The 19,968-nt window shown below is 45.7% G+C and overlaps 1 protein-coding gene across 1 annotated transcript in view; it reads left to right on the forward strand.

Moving 5' to 3' along the window:
* The window catches only part of LOC123491185 (serine/threonine-protein kinase/endoribonuclease IRE1-like), a 39,980-nt gene extending 20,986 nt beyond the window's left edge, over positions 1-18,994 (forward strand). Inside the window, exons 21-24 of the mRNA XM_045221062.1 lie at positions 639-766; positions 15,812-15,935; positions 16,736-16,803; positions 16,892-18,994. Of these exons, the coding sequence (XP_045076997.1) occupies positions 639-766; positions 15,812-15,935; positions 16,736-16,803; positions 16,892-17,569 (998 nt within the window). The 3' untranslated portion in view covers positions 17,570-18,994. The remainder of the gene's footprint in view (positions 1-638; positions 767-15,811; positions 15,936-16,735; positions 16,804-16,891) is intronic.
* The last annotated feature ends 974 nt before the right edge of the window (positions 18,995-19,968 follow it).

Raw genomic sequence — 19,968 nt, forward strand, 5'->3', positions numbered from 1 at the left:
AAGTTGGTGTAGGATTGGTTTGGAAGTGATTTGATTTAAACCAGGATGTTGACTGCCTAAGAAACAGTGGTTTCTTGCTAGTGAGCATCAGTTCAGCCTTTGAAAGTACAAAGAAGAGAGCAATAAGTTTACATTTGGTAGTTTTGGTAAAGGCTGTATTAAAGTTATTATAGATAGATAGATATGGTCCTGATGTTATTGCAATTTGGTGTAAATGCAAACCCAAACATTGCCAATCAGTTGTTTCACATCAGAGACCGCTGTTGTGGAAAACTCGATCCAAAGATTAGGTAGAGACTAATTTATAATTATAATAGTGAATCTTTAATATAGACGAGTAGCTGCAAGGTAGATCCCTCTGATCGCAGTCAGGGAAGGAGCTCCAAGAGTATGTCCCTTATATAGTGGAAGGTAATAATACAATCATATTGTTACACAACAGTTATTTATACAAGCAACAGTTCCGGAACACAATGGCCTTGTTTTAGGGTGCAGACATAACAGGAGTCAATGAAATGCAGAACATCACAGTCCAACACAGAACAATAACATAACCCTTGAGAAGTGACAACAGCTCACCCCAATTCTGCCACAGCACCGCGCCATAGTGACTGAGTGTTTGGTCTTGTCTTTCCCAGAGGACATCGTGGCCACAGACCTGATAGAACAGATGCTGAGTATGGAGCCCCAGAGGAGGCCTTCTGCTGAGAGCGTGCTCAAACACCCCTTCTTCTGGAGCCTGGAGAAACAGCTACAGTTCTTCCAGGTCACAATCAAATCCAATACTTTTCTATTAAAGCTGTTCTACATAAATCAATATAGCACTAGAGATGCAACTGTGAACTCACATCGATGAAGATGTGCAACATGTTCCAATAATGGCATTTTATTTTAAAAATAAAAACCCAAATTGAATCGTGTTTCCTTGTAGGACGTGAGTGACAGGATAGAGAAGGAGCCGCTGGACGGACCAATCGTAAGGCAGCTGGAGCGAGGGGGCGGGCCGTGGTGAAGCTGGACTGGAGGGAACACATCACAGTGCCTCTACAGACCAGTAAGAGACTGGCCTGAGATCCGTTATAGCTACAGACACATACCTGCTCTTACAAGACTTTGTCCATGTCATGAGTGTGCACTGTGCCATTGTAGACTGGTAAAGAGACTGGTCTGAGTTCAGTTTTAACACTGCTACTATGCTAGTGCCTTTTAATAAATGAAAGGGTATATATTTAATGAGTTAGGAAATGATGACCTACTACAGTTTCGTACTGAAGCCTGATTAATAGTTGCCCAGTTAAGGTTAATGTTCTAGAGTGCAGAAGAGATATGAGTCTAGTCACTGATATAAAATGCAGTGACTGTGGATGTGGTTAGCATTTCCTGTCAATCCAGACTGCAGCATTTAGATCAGCTCATCTCAACCTGAAATGCTGCTTTGCTTCCTGTTGACAGTGTTAATCTTTCTAGGTCTGTTTCATAGGGTTCAAATGAGTGTCTCCAAATGTATTTGCTAACTTAATATGCTACTGTATGTGAAATAAATGGTGAGAGAAGATTCACTGTGACTGTTGCATTCATGACTTTTTTAATTTGCATAATACAGTCATTTCACGATTTAGCTTGGTGGTATGTTTTAGTTTTTATGCCTTGTGGAGAACTAGTAGGCCGAAGATTTCCTGACAGGTAGCCTATATTTATAGGATATCTAACTTTAAACCATGACATTGTGAGGTATTTCAATCTTGTTGCATTATGAGACTTGAATAGGGGATTGGTGTGTCATGCAGGTTTTAGGATAAATGATTAGAATGTACTGTGTGGATTACTCATTGCATGTATTGTCTCTTTTGGCAGATCTACGCAAATTCCGGTCGTATAAAGGAGGGTCTGTCAGAGATCTTCTCCGTGCCATGAGAAACAAGGTATGGGTGTCTTTCCAGCTAAATGATGCGTGTGTAACTGATTAGATGGACGTTTATATGAATCCGTCCTCTTTTGTCCCTCCTATAGAAGCACCATTACAGGGAGTTACCAGCAGAGGTCCAGGAGACTCTGGGCTCCATCCCTGATGACTTTGTGTCCTACTTCACCTCCCGCTTCCCCCACCTGCTGCGCCACACCTACCTGGCCATGCACACCTGTGCCCACGACAGGTCCTTCCTTCCCTACTACCCCAGCTCAGAGCAGCTCGCCTGGATACGGACTCCCTACACACACCCCGTGCCCAAGGCCACACCCCCGCTGCAGACACACACGTTGCAGCCGGAGGAACCCACACAGTCAAACACAATCCCATCCACAGAACCCATACAGTCAGTGACCGTATCAGACTCTACACCCATACAGTCAGTGTCAATCACAACAACAACAACAACACCCCCACAGTCAGTGTCAATCATAAAAATACCCCCACAGTCAGTGTCAATCACAACAACACCCACACAGTCAGTGTCAATCACATTACCAGTAGAGCCAGTATCACCCACATCATTATCAGTCCAACCAGTACTGCCTATATCACCCCCACCCTCGTCCACACTGCCAGACCTGCCTCCACAGACAGTATTGCCCACCCAGACCTCAGAACCCCCCACACCGTCAGAAACCCCCCCTTACAGATCCTGTCCCACCTGGACCACACATACTGCCAGTGCCACATCCAGCCACACAGGACACGGAGCCTGCCTGAGAGCCAACGAGGGGTGATGGATGGGTGCGGCAAAGAGGAGCGTTGCCTTATGAGTGGACATATACTGGGGCTCTGTTGCTCTTTCCTGTGCTGGTGAGGACCAGGCCTGCAGTGCCTGGGAGCTGCCGACAGGGGGAGAAGCAGCCCAAACCAAGTGCCTTTCCTGCTCGACTGAGACAAAATGGCTCCGAATGGAACTGTCCCAAGTCCCAAGGTCCCTCCAAGCATCAAGAAGCCAGCGTGGAAATGAACTAGTGAGGGGCCGTACTGTGTAGTACAGAGAGAATCCGTTTTATTTGCAATGGAGTCCCTCCTAATGTCAAGTATTGTGAGGTATTTAAATATAGTTGGGCACAAAATACTTGGCAAAGGAAGGGAGGAATTATTCTGTTGATGTTGTTGGAAGACAAGTCGACAATGGTAGTTTTACTGTGGAATCTTATTTCTCTTAATGAGCCTTTTCACTGTAAAGAGGTGTATATTTTTGTATAGGAGATGACTTGATAATGACTTGATCATTGATAATCATGTGATGTGGCCATTGTGCCTTTTTAAATAACACTGTGCTATGTATGTGAGCTTTGAAGGTAGACGCCCCGAAATAGTTTTGCTTGCTGCTGCTAGTGACGGCTTTTCTCTCTTGAATCAAGACCATTTCAGTGCCTGTCTTCCTGTGCAGGCGAGGGCAGATAGTCCAAAAGGCGTTTGAACTGAACACTGGTAAAAGCATAATGTGTGTATCTTTTCTACTTTTATCTCTGTTAGCGTTGTGCTGTACATCGGAAACAAGGCAATATGTGATCTGATTGTGTTTTTATTGCAGGCGTCACCCAAAGTCTTGTTTGCTTGATCTCTGACACACTAGGCCTTTACTAAAACTAGTTCGGCTACAAGTCATGATAGGATGATTACAGAAAGTATTCACTTAACATTCTGTTTTTGCTGTCAGAGGAATCATGTGTTTTCAGTCATCCCATCTTTGATGAATGATGATCCAATGCAACATGTTTTATTCAATCATATTGTCTTTATAATGAATGGCAGTTAAATAAGTCTTCATTTATTACATGAATTAACTGTTATAGTTTGTGTTCATATTTTATTTTGTAAGTGGAATACATTTAATTCAGGTTGATTTTGTACTGTTCATGGTACATCAAAAATACCAATAATTTACTGTATTTGCTCTAATGCAAGCTGTATAAAGTGAAGAGTGTTTTGTGCAAAAGTCAACAGTAAATATTTTGCAGTCCCGTCTGAAGATGCCTTTTACTGTTAAGATTTAATTTCTAACATACCATCCTGAATGCAAGAATAGTTTGTTTTATGATATTACATTTTCAGTTTTGCAATTGACTCCTTCTGCCAATGTCTGCCGTTGTTGGAGTGAAAATGCCAAATAAATCAGCATTAATATCTGTTATCGTGTTAAAAGTTTGCAAATATTTTGAGCTCGTGGAACTAATGCTGCGTTCATAAGCATGTGGTAAGGTGGTATTTACCACATGACTGGGAAAAAATCCACTTGAACACCCCTCGAACTTGTGATTACTAGTGGGAAACTCGTCTATCATGCCTGATCTCCGACTTCTCCCACATGCTGACCTTTGACATCATCTACTAAGGAAGTGACCTCAATAACAGCATTTTCAGCAGTTAAATGTGACAAAACATTTATAAAAAGCAATCTTAATGTTCTTTTAACACTAATTTGTTAACAAGCATGATTAGCTGTACTTTTAGTTTGACAGAATTATGATTTGGTGTAACAGTGTATGCAGACCCTTTTCTGTGCAACACCCTCTTATGCGTGTTTACCTGATTAGATATCCGTTTATATGAATCCTTCCTCTTTTGTCCCTCCTATAGAAGCACCATTACAGGGAGTTACCAGCAGAGGTCCAGGAGACTCTGGGCTCCATCCCTGATGACTTTGTGTCCTACTTCACCTCCCGCTTCCCCCACCTGCTGCGCCACACCTACCTGGCCATGCACACCTGTGCCCACGACAGGTCCTTACTTCCCTACTACCCCAGCTCAGAGCAGCTCGCCTGGATACGGACTCCCTACACACACCCCGGGCCCAAGGCCATAGAGCTGCTGCAGACACATGTCACAGCCAGAGGAACCCACAACGTCAAACACAGTACCCTCACAGCCTGTGATGGTGTCTCAAACAATCCCATCCACAGCACCCCTACAGTCAGTGACCGTATCAGACTCTACACCCATACAGTCAGTGTCAATCATAACAACACCCCCACAGTCAGTGTCAATCATAACAACACCCCCACAACCACATTACCAGTAGAGCCAGTATCATCCACATCATTATCAGTCCAACCAGTACTACCTACATCACCCCCACCCTCATCCACACTGCCAGACCTGCCCTCACCGACAGTGTTGCCCACCCAGCCTTCAGAACCCTCCCCACCCTCAGAAATCCCCCCTACAAATCCCGTCCCACCTGAACCACCAGTGCCACACTGGACACAGAGCCTGCCTGAGAGCCAGGTGAGGGGTGGTGGATGGGTACGGCACAGAGGAGCGTTGCCTTGGGGTTTTAGGCTGGGTTTCTGTATAGCACTTTGTGACACCTGCTGATGTAAAAAGGGCTTTATAAATACATTTGATTGATTGCCTTACGAGTGGATGCATACTGGGGGAGCAGCAGCCCAAACCAAGTGCCTTTCCTACTCGACTGAGACAAAATGGCTCCGAATGGAACCGTCCCAAGGTGCCCCGATGCATCAAGAAGCCAGGGTGGAAATGAACTAGTGTGGGCAGAGAGAATCTGTTTTATTTGCAATGGAGTCCCTCCTAATGTCAAGTATTGTGAGGTATTTAAGTATTGTTGGGCACAAAATACTTGGCAAAGCAAGGGAGGAATTCTTCTGTTGACGTTGTTGGAAGATTTAAGTCGACAATGGTAGTTTTACTGTACAACTGTCACACTCTGGCTCCGGGACTTTGTGTGTTGAGCCAGGGTGTGTTTGGTTCGTGGTGTTTTGTTTGGTTGGGTGGTTCTATGTGTTGTATTTCTTTGTTTGGTTCAGTGACTCCCAATCGGAGGTAACGAGTGTCAGCTGTCGGCTCGTTATCTCTGATTGGGAGCCATATTTATACTGTGTGTTTTCACCTTGTGGTTGTGGGTTTTTGTTCCAAGTTCAGTCATTGTCACTGTCGGACTTCACTATCGTCTTTTGTTTTGTATTTACGTGCTGTACTCATTAAAGTCATCATGTTCACTCAACGCGCTGCGTATTGGTCTGCTCCCTTTCAAGACGGTCGTGACAGAAAAACCCACCACAAAAGGACCAAGCAGCGTATACAGGAACACCCGCAGGAGAGAACGCTGGTGGATGTCCTCCTCGGCTGGGGACATATTACGCAGGAGGAGGCCGTCCGGTACCGGAGGGCGATGAAGGGGGAGAACCTGGCAGGAGAGGAGCAACGGCGTCAGCAGGGCCATCGTCGGATGGACGAGAGGCAACCCCAAAAAGTTTTTTTGGGGGGGCACATGGCTTGGGCGGCTGGGCAGCAGGAGGCTGCCACAGGGAGATGTGGAGAGAAGGCTATCGGATTACGGGAGCCATTGGCGAGTAGAGGAAGGGAAGTTGTTGCGGCACGGCGTGAGAGACTGATGTGTGTTACCAGTCCGGTCCGGCCCGTTCCTGATCCCCAGTTAAAGCCAGTGGTGTGTGTTCCCAGTACGGACCGGCCTGTTCCTACTCCACGCATCAAGCCTACGGTGTGCGTCGCCAGCCCGACCCGGCCTGTTCCTGCCACTCGCACCAAACTTACGGTGCGCGTCGCCAGCCCGGTCCGGCCTGTTCCTGCCACCCGCACCAGGTCTACGGTGTGCGTCGCCAGCCCGACCCGGCCTGTTCCTGCCACTCGCACCAAACCTACGGTGCGCGTCGCCAGCCCGGTCCGGCCTGTTCCTGCCACCCGCACCAAGTCTACGGTGTGCGTCGCCAGCCCGGTCCGGCCTGTTCCTGCCACCCGCACCAAGTCTACGGTGTGCGTCGCCAGCCCAGCCCGGCCTGTTCCTGCCACCCGCACCAAGCCTACGGTGTGCGTCGCCAGCCCGACCCGGCCTGTTCCTGCCACTCGCACCAAACCTACGGTGCGCGTCGCCAGCCCGGTCCGGCCTGTTCCTGCCACCCGCACCAAGTCTACGGTGTGCGTCGCCAGCCCAGCCCGGCCTGTTCCTGCTCCCCGCACTAGCCCATAGATGCGTGTCCTCAGCCCGGGACCACCAGTTCCGGCACCACGCACTAGGCCTTATGTGCGTCCCCAGGGTCCAGCATTCCCTGTTCCTTCTCCCCGCACTAGCCCTGAGATGCGTGTCCTCAGCCCGGGACCACCAGTTCCGGCACCACGCACTAGGCCTTATGTGCGTCCCCAGGGTCCAGCATGCCCTGTTCCTTCTCCCCGCACTAGCCCTGAGATGCGTGTCCTCAGCCCGGGACCACCAGTTCCGGCACCACGCACCAGGCCTATAGTGCGTCTCGGCCGGCCAGAGTCTGCCGTCTGCCCAACGGCGCCTGAACTGCCCGTCTGCCTAACGGCGCCTGAACTGCCCGTCTGCCCAACGGCGCTTGAACTGCCCGTCTGCCCAACGGCGCCTGAACTGCCTGTCTGCCCAACGCCGTCTGAACTGTCCGTCTGCCAAGCGCTGCATAAGCCGCCCGTCTGCCATGAGCCTTCAGAGCCGTCCGCCAGACCGGAGCCGCTAGAGCCTTCCGCCAGACAGGATCAGCCAGAGCCTTCCGCCAGACAGGATCAGCCAGAGCCTTCCGCCAGACAGGATCAGCCAGAGCCTTCCGCCAGACAGGATCAGCCAGAGCCTTCCGCCAGCCAGGATCCGCCAGAGCCAGCCAGCCAGGATCTGCCATTCAGTCCGGTGCTGCCCCTTAGTCCGGTGCTGCCCCTTAGTCTGGTGCTGCCCCTTAGTCCGGTGCTGCCCCTTAGTCCGGTGCTGCCCCTTAGTCCGGTGCTGCCTCTTAGTCCGGTGCTGCCCCTTAATCCGGTGGGGGTCAGTTGGAGGAGGCTACGAAAGCGGGTAGTGACTATGGTGGGGTGGGGACCACGACCAGAGCCAGAACCACCGCCGAAGAGGTATGCCCACCCAGCCCTCCCTTGGTTAGCCCTAGTTGAGGCGCGGTCGCAGTCCGCGCCTTTAGGGGGGGGTACTGTCACACTCTGGCTCCGGGACTTTGTGTGTTGAGCCAGGGTGTGTTTGGTTCGTGGTGTTTTGTTTGGTTGGGTGGTTCTATGTGTTGTATTTCTTTGTTTGGTTCAGTGACTCCCAATCGGAGGTAACGAGTGTCAGCTGTCGGCTCGTTATCTCTGATTGGGAGCCATATTTATACTGTGTGTTTTCACCTTGTGGTTGTGGGTTTTTGTTCCAAGTTCAGTCATTGTCACTGTCGGACTTCACTATCGTCTTTTGTTTTGTATTTACGTGCTGTACTCATTAAAGTCATCATGTTCACTCAACGCGCTGCGTATTGGTCTGCTCCCTTTCAAGACGGTCGTGACAACAACGTTCCCTCAGTGAGCCTTTTCACTGTAAAGAGGTGTATATTTTTGTATATGTGACGACTTGATAATGACTTGATCATTGATAATTGTGATGTGGCCATTGTGCCTTTTTAAATAACACTGTGCTATGTATGTGAGCTCTGAGGGTAGATGTCTCTGAAATAGTTTTGCTTGCTGCTGCTTTCTCTCTTGAATCAATACTATTTCAGTGCCTGTCTTCCTGTGCAGGCGAGGGCAGATAGTCTAAAAGGTGTTTGAACTGAACACTGGTAAAAGCATAATGTGTGTATCTTTTCTACTTTGATCTAGTCTCTGTTAGCGTTGTGCTGTACATCGGACACAAATAAATATATATATATTTTTTTATTGCAGGGCGTCACCCAAAGTCTTGTTTGCTTGATCTCTGACACACTAGGCATTTAAAACTTGTTCTGCCTCAAGTCATGATAGGATGATTACAGAAACTATTCACCTTACATTCTGGGTTATGGGCTTGAGTTTTTTTTACCATTATTTGATGGAGGAATTATATATTTTTCTGTCATCCCATATTCCTTAATGATGATCCAACGCAACATGTTTTATTCAATCATATCCATTGTCAGTTGAATGACAGATGAATAGGTATTTAATGTATTACATTTATTACATTTATTAACTGTAATAGTTTGTTAATATTTGATTTATTTTGTAAGGTGGATATTTTGTACTGTCCATACTACACTGATCAGAAATATAAACACAACATGTAAAGTGTTGGTCCCATGTTTCATGAGCTGAAATAAAAGGTCCCAGAAATGTTCCATATGCACAAAAGTATTATTTCTCTCACATTTTGTGCACAAATTTGTTTACACCCCTGTTAGTGAGCATTTCTCCTTTGCCAAGATAATCCATCCACCTGACAGGTGTGGCATATCAAATACCTTGTGCTGGGGATAATAAAAGGCCACTAAAATGTGCAGTTGTCACACACCACAATGCCACAGATGTCTCAAGTTTTAAAGGGAGCGTGCAATTGGCATGCTGACTGCAGGAATGTCCACCAGAGCTGTTGCCAGAGAATTGAATGTTAATTTCTCTACCATAAGCCGCCTCCAATGTTGTTTTAGAGAATTTGGCAGTACGTCCAACCGTAGACCACCTGTATGGTATTGTGTGGGCGAGCGGTTTGCTGATGTCAACGTTGTGAACAGGGTGCCCCTTGGTGGCGGTGGGATTATGGTATGGGCAGGCATAACCTACGGACAACGAACACAATTGCATTTTATCGATGGCAATTTGAATGCACAGAGATGAGATCCTGAGGCCCATTGTCTTGCCATTCATCCGCCGCCATCACCTCATGTTTCAGGATGATAATGCATGGCCCCATGTCGCAAGGATCTGTATACAATTCCCGGAAGCTGAAAATGTCCCAGGTCTTCCATGGCCTGCAGACTCACCAGACATGTCACCCATTGAGCATGTTTGGGATGCTCTGGATCGATGTGTTCCAATTCCCGTCTATATCCAGCAACTTCGCACAGCCATTGAAGAGGAGTGGGACAACATTCCACAGGCCACAATCAACAGCCTGATCAACTCTATGCGAAGGAGATGTCGTGCTGCATGAGGCAAATGGTGGTCACACCAGATACTGACTGGTTTTCTGATCCACACCGCTACCTTTTTTTGAAGGTATCTGTGACCAACAGATGCATATCTGTGTTCCCAGTCATGTGAAATCCATAGATTAGGGCCTAATGAATTGTATAATAATATACCATTTAGCAGACGCTTTTATCCAAAGCAACTTACAGTCATGTGTGCATACATTTTTACGTATGGGTGGTCCCAGGGATCAAACCCACTACCCTGGCGTTACAAGCGCCATGCTCTACCAATTGAGCTACAGAGGACCACAGATTGAATTTATTTCAATTGACTGATTTCCTTATATGAACTGTAATATATTAACTGTAACTCAGTAAAATCGTTGAAATTGTTGCATGTTGCTTTTATATTTTTGTTCAGTATACGTTCCCAAAATCTTAACTTGTGCATTTTGTGAAATTAGGGTTTTAAGCTAAACTAAACATTTATTATTTGGTTAATGGGTTAATTTGCCTTGTTCAATGTCTAAAAAACTAAACATAACATCCTTATTTTGCAAGAATAGAGAGCCACTGTTTCACAATTATCTCCTTTTGCATTGCCAACAAAATATTCCTGTTTGAGTGAAAATGACTTTGAACTCTACATTTTTCAGTTCTTCTTGGGACTAAGCAAACATAATAAATTCAAGTGTTGCCTGTTATGTAACTGACTTCCACTGCAAGCCAGAGGGGGGTCCATGCCACCCTGCCAGTGGCTGCCTTGCTGGCACGGATAACTCTCCTTTTCTCCTAAACGAAACTTACCCATAAAAAGCCGCCCCTTCATGACGTCGTTCCTATGATGTGAGACAGTTCCACTATCGGGTGCACCCACCGGGAAGGACGGAACGTTCTAGCATTCGACACCACCCATCTCTAGTACAGCAGCAGAAATCTACCAGCTGGAAAGAGAAGGCTTCTATAGATTTTAGTGCGATTTACAGGAGCAATTAGGGTTAAATTAAGAACCTTGCTCGTGGATTCGTTACTGGCACAACGCTCTTAGCCGCTAGGCTACCTTTCTATCATACTGAGTCTTCTAAAACAAACGATGTGAGGCGTATTAAGAACTAAACATAATTTCTGTACGCAATGGTACAATCTCACGAGGTGAGGAGAACTATACCAACCGTAGTCTATGCTTGTCGAAAGTGTTGTAACAGTGCAAAACATATTCCTATCCCTTTATTTCTGTCAGGTGAAACACTTTTGTTGGAGTTTATCTGCTGTCGGAAAAAACGATCCATGAAAACCTACCCTTGTTTCAAACCTCTATTTTTTTTCCAGAGAGGAAAAATATCCCCACCAACGTTTGGTTCATATTCACCCGCCCATTGGTAAGACCAATATTTACTTTTCTGGAATTCCGAGTTGGATGACTGTTCAAAACAATTTTTCCCAGTCAGATCTCCCACGGTCCCTGTTCCCTTCCTTTCCTCGGGTGAGACTGACCAGAGAAAGTCGATAAGTATTGCATCTTCTTCATGCACAAATTCATGTTGTTCCTAAGACCAGAGGAAGTGAAATATTCCTTGATATTAAAATAGACACGACGCTAATAATAATAAGACACACAGACCAACTATCAAGTTTATTCTGTGGCGCAAGGAAAACACCTATTTTCAATGCGCATTGAATGTGGGAGCGGACTGTTGTCCAGAGGGAATCCCCCGTACGGGTATGTATTTTCCTCCTATACTTGATTTCCCCCCACTCTTAACAGAGTAGGAGAACAAGGATCATCCTTAATCTTGGAGCCTCTTGATGATCAAGCATGCTCTGGTTGGTGGAGATCATTCTCCCACTTCCAGACGATCCCTGGTAACTACCATTATGCAGGGATCTTTTGACCCAGGCGTGCAGAGTGATTTTCCACCCTCTCTAGGAAACCGTGGCCCGTCGGGCATGGCCTGTGAGGAGGAAAATCTGAATGCGACTTGGCTATCGGAGTCTTCAAGACTACCCAAAGCCTCTCCTTCAAGATGGCTTTGCTGATTGCCCTTACCTCCGCATAGCGAGTGAGGGAGCTGCATGTACTCCAGTCCACCATTCATGCCTACAGTTACCCCGGGGTTCCGCCAAGTAACGTTTTTACCCAAGCACGCCTTTATGCCCAAGGTCAGCGGCAATTACAATTGTATCGCCTTAGAGCTTATTGATTTCCACCCGCCGCCCTTCTACTCTACAGAAGAAGGGCGTCTCCATCATTTATGTCCAGTACACGTGTTGCGCTACTACGTGGATAGAACGAGTGCATGGCGAAAGAGTGACGTACTCTTCATTTTGTCAAAGTTGCATCAATTCAAATCTGGTATTAGGAACAAAAGAGGTCAACACGACTTCTAAGATATACTAGTATTTTAATTAATGCAAAACCTTCAATGGTAAATATGATGTTCGTATAAACGGGCTCCCTGAAATACCACGCAGGGCAGACAGAGAACTAATCCATTGTTATGAGTTCTTCTTCAAATACTCTGACAGAGATAGTTCCCACTCTCTGCTGGGCCTATCAGGGTAGAGACTGAGCGTGGTTTAGACTTACTCAGCCAATCCGTTGGCGCACAGGCTAGTCCCAGACCCTTGGCGCATCCCTGTTGCCAGGCATAAGTTTTTATCATAACAACCTGTCATGGTGAGAAGAGCCAGCTCCCCTAGACACCATTCCTACGTCCAAGGACGGTTCACAGATCACAAAGAAGCAGTATAGTCTAGTATTTGGAGACACAAATTCTTATCTTATCTTACCCCCTAAAACAGCTCTTCACATCAATCACAGCTTGCCAGGTGAAACAACCCACATCAGCACAGTCCAGACCCTCCATGCCTTAATCATTAATGCATTCCTTCCAAGCTAGTCATCCCATCAATTATGAGAATAATAAATCCCCACAATCCCCCTTTTTCACACCCACTGGGTGTGAACCCAAAATAAGAAAACACAGGGTGTCATTCATTAAAATACATTACAAACAAAAAGAATCACACTTTTATTAATAAGCCATAATGATACTAAAAAATAAAAACCCTCAGTCCATCTACACCCAACTTGCAAATTGTTGGTTACCAGTCACCAAGGAACTTCAAACCATCACATAAGGAAAGACAAACATTCACAATGGTTAACTTGATTAATAAAACACAAACAGGGAAGTACATTTTGGCCCCCTTTAGACACCCTCTAGAGTGTCACTCCACCAAGCCTGGTAGGTCATATCCTTCATTCCTTAGGTCGGAGTCCGGGATTGGGCCGTATCTCACCATCTGTTGGGAAACCACCTTCTCCATCTCCTTTCTCACCATACCTCAGACACAGAGAATAAGCCAACATCCACAAAGAACAAGTATACCCATAGAAGCTATAACTTCACCCAGAATAGTTACAACAATAGTTTTCCATTTACCAAATATGTTATCAAACCAACCGTTTAGGAGCTATCAATACCAGATTTCTCAGCCAGTTCGTTCGTCAGCGTGGTGAGTCCCTGAAGCGCTTTGGTCACGGACCCGTCCGGTGCTATGTTGTTGGAGATGAAAGTACAGCACATAGATCCAAACAGAACACAAACTCCGCCCCGCTCAGCCAAAAGCATATCTAAAGCTATTATATTCTGCCATGTCATTAAGCTAGTTGCCGCTGTCTGCTCAGCTAATCCCTTTATTGCATCACGAGTGTGGTTTATAAATCTTTGCTGGTTATAGTAAATATAATTTATCCAATCTACGTTTTTATTAATTGTTGACCACCAAAAAGACTTGATTCAAACCCAGCTGCGATCTGATTCCTAGCTTTGAATTGTTCTGGATCCCCTCGAGGTACTCCTATCCCATCAATATATATATCCTTTCATCAAAGGATCCCGGGAGGAGGTCCCACTTTCTACGTGACAACTCACCAGTCTCTGACACATTTGATTGTTTGCGTATGTAGGTGAGTTCACAATCAGTTATCACCACACAACCATCAGATGTCAGCAGGGCCTGGTTTTGGTTCCTAAAATCCTCTGGCTGCAACAAAGAGGAGAGATTAGTCATGGTCTCTTTAGTTGTGATATTCTCTGTGTGGGAGCAGGAGCTAAGATGCCCTACCCTGTATCCTATCTTACTAGTCCTAGAAAAACAATTAGAATCCCCTGAGACTTCAAACGGAGGCAACCTAGGTCGGGATGACTTTGTTATCGGGGGATACAGATAGTGCAAGTTACTACAAGACTCTTTCACCACATTCCCAGGTGGCTTGCATGGAGGATAAACCTGACAGAGAGTTAAAGCCTGTCAAGGGGAACGGAGTAGTTGTTAACCTTGGTTTGGCTGTCCCACAGGCATAACAGTCCTCTTTAGACATAGTTCTTGCCGTATACTAAATCCATTCCAACCACAGGTCAAGATTTCTACACCCCGTCTCCACCTGTCCTACTTTCTTCAGGTCTATAGTTTGCACTATCTTTACCACAGCCCCGGTCTCACTACCTCCCTCAGAGAGGTTTACTCTATAGGGTGCCCCAGTTGAAGAGGATATCTCACTTGTTCAGGTCTGTAACCTGTTTTAGCGTATTTCAGTCTTTCAGACAGCACCTACCCTTATATGGGTCGCACTGCCATTTCTGGTAATTCCCTACTTTCACAATACTACACCTGTCCCTAAACTGTGTATGGAGATTGACATAACAACCCCCCCGCTTGGTATGAGCAACTACATAGTCCCAGGATGTACATGGTGACATACATATGGTGATGTCCTTCCCTAAAGTCCCTAGTACTTCCCCTTTCCCTACGTCTAGCTGTCTCCTATGCCTTCGTAGACTGTGCTCAGGTATTATTTTATCAACTTGTGTTAGGTTAACTACTACTTCTGGCTGATCAGGAGGGTTTGAGTGTGCTAGGAATATGGCCCCCACAATCAGACAGCTACCTACCGTCGGGAGACCTGTGAATCCCCACCCTCGCATTGAGAACATGTCAGACGCCAGAGGCCAACCCATTGCTTTACCTGTGAGGGGAAGTTGGTGTAGGATTGGTTTGGAAGTGATTTGATTTAAACCAGGATGTTGACTGCCTAAGAAACAGTGGTTTCTTGCTAGTGAGCATCAGTTCAGCCTTTGAAAGTACAAAGAAGAGAGCAATAAGTTTACATTTGGTAGTTTTGGTAAAGGCTGTATTAAAGTTATTATAGATAGATAGATATGGTCCTGATGTTATTGCAATTTGGTGTAAATGCAAACCCAAACATTGCCAATCAGTTGTTTCACATCAGAGACCGCTGTTGTGGAAAACTCGATCCAAAGATTAGGTAGAGACTAATTTATAATTATAATAGTGAATCTTTAATATAGACGAGTAGCTGCAAGGTAGATCCCTCTGATCGCAGTCAGGGAAGGAGCTCCAAGAGTATGTCCCTTATATAGTGGAAGGTAATAATACAATCATATTGTTACACAACAGTTATTTATACAAGCAACAGTTCCGGAACACAATGGCCTTGTTTTTAGGGTGCAGACATAACAGGAGTCAATGAAATGCAGAACATCACAGTCCAACACAGAACAATAACATAACCCTTGAGAAGTGACAACAGCTCACCCCAATTCTGCCACAGCACCGCGCCATAGTGACTGAGTGTTTGGTCTTGTCTTTCCCAGAGGACATCGTGGCCACAGACCTGATAGAACAGATGCTGAGTATGGAGCCCCAGAGGAGGCCTTCTGCTGAGAGCGTGCTCAAACACCCCTTCTTCTGGAGCCTGGAGAAACAGCTACAGTTCTTCCAGGTCACAATCAAATCCAATACTTTTCTATTAAAGCTGTTCTACATAAATCAATATAGCACTAGAGATGCAACTGTGAACTCACATCGATGAAGATGTGCAACATGTTCCAATAATGGCATTTTATTTTAAAAATAAAAACCCAAATTGAATCGTGTTTCCTTGTAGGACGTGAGTGACAGGATAGAGAAGGAGCCGCTGGACGGACCAATCGTAAGGCAGCTGGAGCGAGGGGGGCGGGCCGTGGTGAAGCTGGACTGGAGGGAACACATCACAGTGCCTCTACAGACCAGTAAGAGACTGGCCTGAGATCCGTTATAGCTACAGACACATACCTGCTCTTACAAGACTTTGTCCATGTCATGAGTGTGCACTGTGCCATTGTAGACTGGTAAAGAGACTGGTCTGAGTTCAGTTTTAACACTGCTACTATGCTAGTGCCTTTTAATAAATGAAAGGGTATATATTTAATGAGTTAGGAAATGATGACCTACTACAGTTTCGTACTGAAGCCTGATTAATAGTTGCCCAGTTAAGGTTAATGTTCTAGAGTGCAGAAGAGATATGAGTCTAGTCACTGATATAAAATGCAGTGACTGTGGATGTGGTTAGCATTTCCTGTCAATCCAGACTGCAGCATTTAGATCAGCTCATCTCAACCTGAAATGCTGCTTTGCTTCCTGTTGACAGTGTTAATCTTTCTAGGTCTGTTTCATAGGGTTCAAATGAGTGTCTCCAAATGTATTTGCTAACTTAATATGCTACTGTATGTGAAATAAATGGTGAGAGAAGATTCACTGTGACTGTTGCATTCATGACTTTTTTAATTTGCATAATACAGTCATTTCACGATTTAGCTTGGTGGTATGTTTTAGTTTTTATGCCTTGTGGAGAACTAGTAGGCCGAAGATTTCCTGACAGGTAGCCTATATTTATAGGATATCTAACTTTAAACCATGACATTGTGAGGTATTTCAATCTTGTTGCATTATGAGACTTGAATAGGGGATTGGTGTGTCATGCAGGTTTTAGGATAAATGATTAGAATGTACTGTGTGGATTACTCATTGCATGTATTGTCTCTTTTGGCAGATCTACGCAAATTCCGGTCGTATAAAGGAGGGTCTGTCAGAGATCTTCTCCGTGCCATGAGAAACAAGGTATGGGTGTCTTTCCAGCTAAATGATGCGTGTGTAACTGATTAGATGGACGTTTATATGAATCCGTCCTCTTTTGTCCCTCCTATAGAAGCACCATTACAGGGAGTTACCAGCAGAGGTCCAGGAGACTCTGGGCTCCATCCCTGATGACTTTGTGTCCTACTTCACCTCCCGCTTCCCCCACCTGCTGCGCCACACCTACCTGGCCATGCACACCTGTGCCCACGACAGGTCCTTCCTTCCCTACTACCCCAGCTCAGAGCAGCTCGCCTGGATACGGACTCCCTACACACACCCCGTGCCCAAGGCCACACCCCCGCTGCAGACACACACGTTGCAGCCGGAGGAACCCACACAGTCAAACACAATCCCATCCACAGAACCCATACAGTCAGTGACCGTATCAGACTCTACACCCATACAGTCAGTGTCAATCACAACAACAACAACAACACCCCCACAGTCAGTGTCAATCATAAAAATACCCCCACAGTCAGTGTCAATCACAACAACACCCACACAGTCAGTGTCAATCACATTACCAGTAGAGCCAGTATCACCCACATCATTATCAGTCCAACCAGTACTGCCTATATCACCCCCACCCTCGTCCACACTGCCAGACCTGCCTCCACAGACAGTATTGCCCACCCAGACCTCAGAACCCCCCACACCGTCAGAAACCCCCCTTACAGATCCTGTCCCACCTGGACCACACATACTGCCAGTGCCACATCCAGCCACACAGGACACGGAGCCTGCCTGAGAGCCAACGAGGGGTGATGGATGGGTGCGGCAAAGAGGAGCGTTGCCTTATGAGTGGACATATACTGGGGCTCTGTTGCTCTTTCCTGTGCTGGTGAGGACCAGGCCTGCAGTGCCTGGGAGATGCCGACAGGGGGAGAAGCAGCCCAAACCAAGTGCCTTTCCTGCTCGACTGAGACAAAATGGCTCCGAATGGAACTGTCCCAAGTCCCAAGGTCCCTCCAAGCATCAAGAAGCCAGCGTGGAAATGAACTAGTGAGGGGCCGTACTGTGTAGTACAGAGAGAATCCGTTTTATTTGCAATGGAGTCCCTCCTAATGTCAAGTATTGTGAGGTATTTAAATATAGTTGGGCACAAAATACTTGGCAAAGGAAGGGAGGAATTATTCTGTTGATGTTGTTGGAAGACAAGTCGACAATGGTAGTTTTACTGTGGAATCTTATTTCTCTTAATGAGCCTTTTCACTGTAAAGAGGTGTATATTTTTGTATAGGAGATGACTTGATAATGACTTGATCATTGATAATCATGTGATGTGGCCATTGTGCCTTTTTAAATAACACTGTGCTATGTATGTGAGCTTTGAAGGTAGACGCCCCCGAAATAGTTTTGCTTGCTGCTGCTAGTGACGGCTTTTCTCTCTTGAATCAAGACCATTTCAGTGCCTGTCTTCCTGTGCAGGCGAGGGCAGATAGTCCAAAAGGTGTTTGAACTGAACACTGGTAAAAGCATAATGTGTGTATCTTTTCTACTTTTATCTCTGTTAGCGTTGTGCTGTACATCGGAAACAAGGCAATATGTGATCTGATTGTGTTTTTATTGCAGGGCGTCACCCAAAGTCTTGTTTGCTTGATCTCTGACACACTAGGCCTTTACTAAAACTAGTTCGGCTACAAGTCATGATAGGATGATTACAGAAAGTATTCACTTAACATTCTGTTTTTGCTGTCAGAGGAATCATGTGTTTTCAGTCATCCCATCTTTGATGAATGATGATCCAATGCAACATGTTTTATTCAATCATATTGTCTTTATAATGAATGGCAGTTAAATAAGTCTTCATTTATTACATGAATTAACTGTTATAGTTTGTGTTCATATTTTATTTTGTAAGTGGAATACATTTAATTCAGGTTGATTTTGTACTGTTCATGGTACATCAAAAATACCAATAATTTACTGTATTTGCTCTAATGCAAGCTGTATAAAGTGAAGAGTGTTTTGTGCAAAAGTCAACAGTAAATATTTTGCAGTCCCGTCTGAAGATGCCTTTTACTGTTAAGATTTAATTTCTAACATACCATCCTGAATGCAAGAATAGTTTGTTTTATGATATTACATTTTCAGTTTTGCAATTGACTCCTTCTGCCAATGTCTGCCGTTGTTGGAGTGAAAATGCCAAATAAATCAGCATTAATATCTGTTATCGTGTTAAAAGTTTGCAAATATTTTGAGCTCGTGGAACTAATGCTGCGTTCATAAGCATGTGGTAAGGTGGTATTTACCACATGACTGGGAAAAATCCACTTGAACACCCCTCGAACTTGTGATTACTAGTGGGAAACTCGTCTATCATGCCTGATCTCCGACTTCTCCCACATGCTGACCTTTGACATCATCTACTAAGGAAGTGACCTCAATAACAGCATTTTCAGCAGTTAAATGTGACAAAACATTTATAAAAAGCAATCTTAATGTTCTTTTAACACTAATTTGTTAACAAGCATGATTAGCTGTACTTTTAGTTTGACAGAATTATGATTTGGTGTAACAGTGTATGCAGACCCTTTTCTGTGCAACACCCTCTTATGCGTGTTTACCTGATTAGATATCCGTTTATATGAATCCTTCCTCTTTTGTCCCTCCTATAGAAGCACCATTACAGGGAGTTACCAGCAGAGGTCCAGGAGACTCTGGGCTCCATCCCTGATGACTTTGTGTCCTACTTCACCTCCCGCTTCCCCCCACCTGCTGCGCCACACCTACCTGGCCATGCACACCTGTGCCCACGACAGGTCCTTACTTCCCTACTACCCCAGCTCAGAGCAGCTCGCCTGGATACGGACTCCCTACACACACCCCGGGCCCAAGGCAATAGAGCTGCTGCAGACACATGTCACAGCCAGAGGAACCCACAACGTCAAACACAGTACCCTCACAGCCTGTGATGGTGTCTCAAACAATCCCATCCACAGCACCCCTACAGTCAGTGACCGTATCAGACTCTACACCCATACAGTCAGTGTCAATCATAACAACACCCCCACAGTCAGTGTCAATCATAACAACACCCCCACAACCACATTACCAGTAGAGCCAGTATCATCCACATCATTATCAGTCCAACCAGTACTACCTACATCACCCCCACCCTCGTCCACACTGCCAGACCTGCCCTCA

The sequence above is a fragment of the Coregonus clupeaformis genome, chromosome 7 (genome assembly GCF_020615455.1).
Source record: "Coregonus clupeaformis isolate EN_2021a chromosome 7, ASM2061545v1, whole genome shotgun sequence".
Classification (NCBI taxonomy): Eukaryota; Metazoa; Chordata; class Actinopteri; order Salmoniformes; family Salmonidae; genus Coregonus; species Coregonus clupeaformis.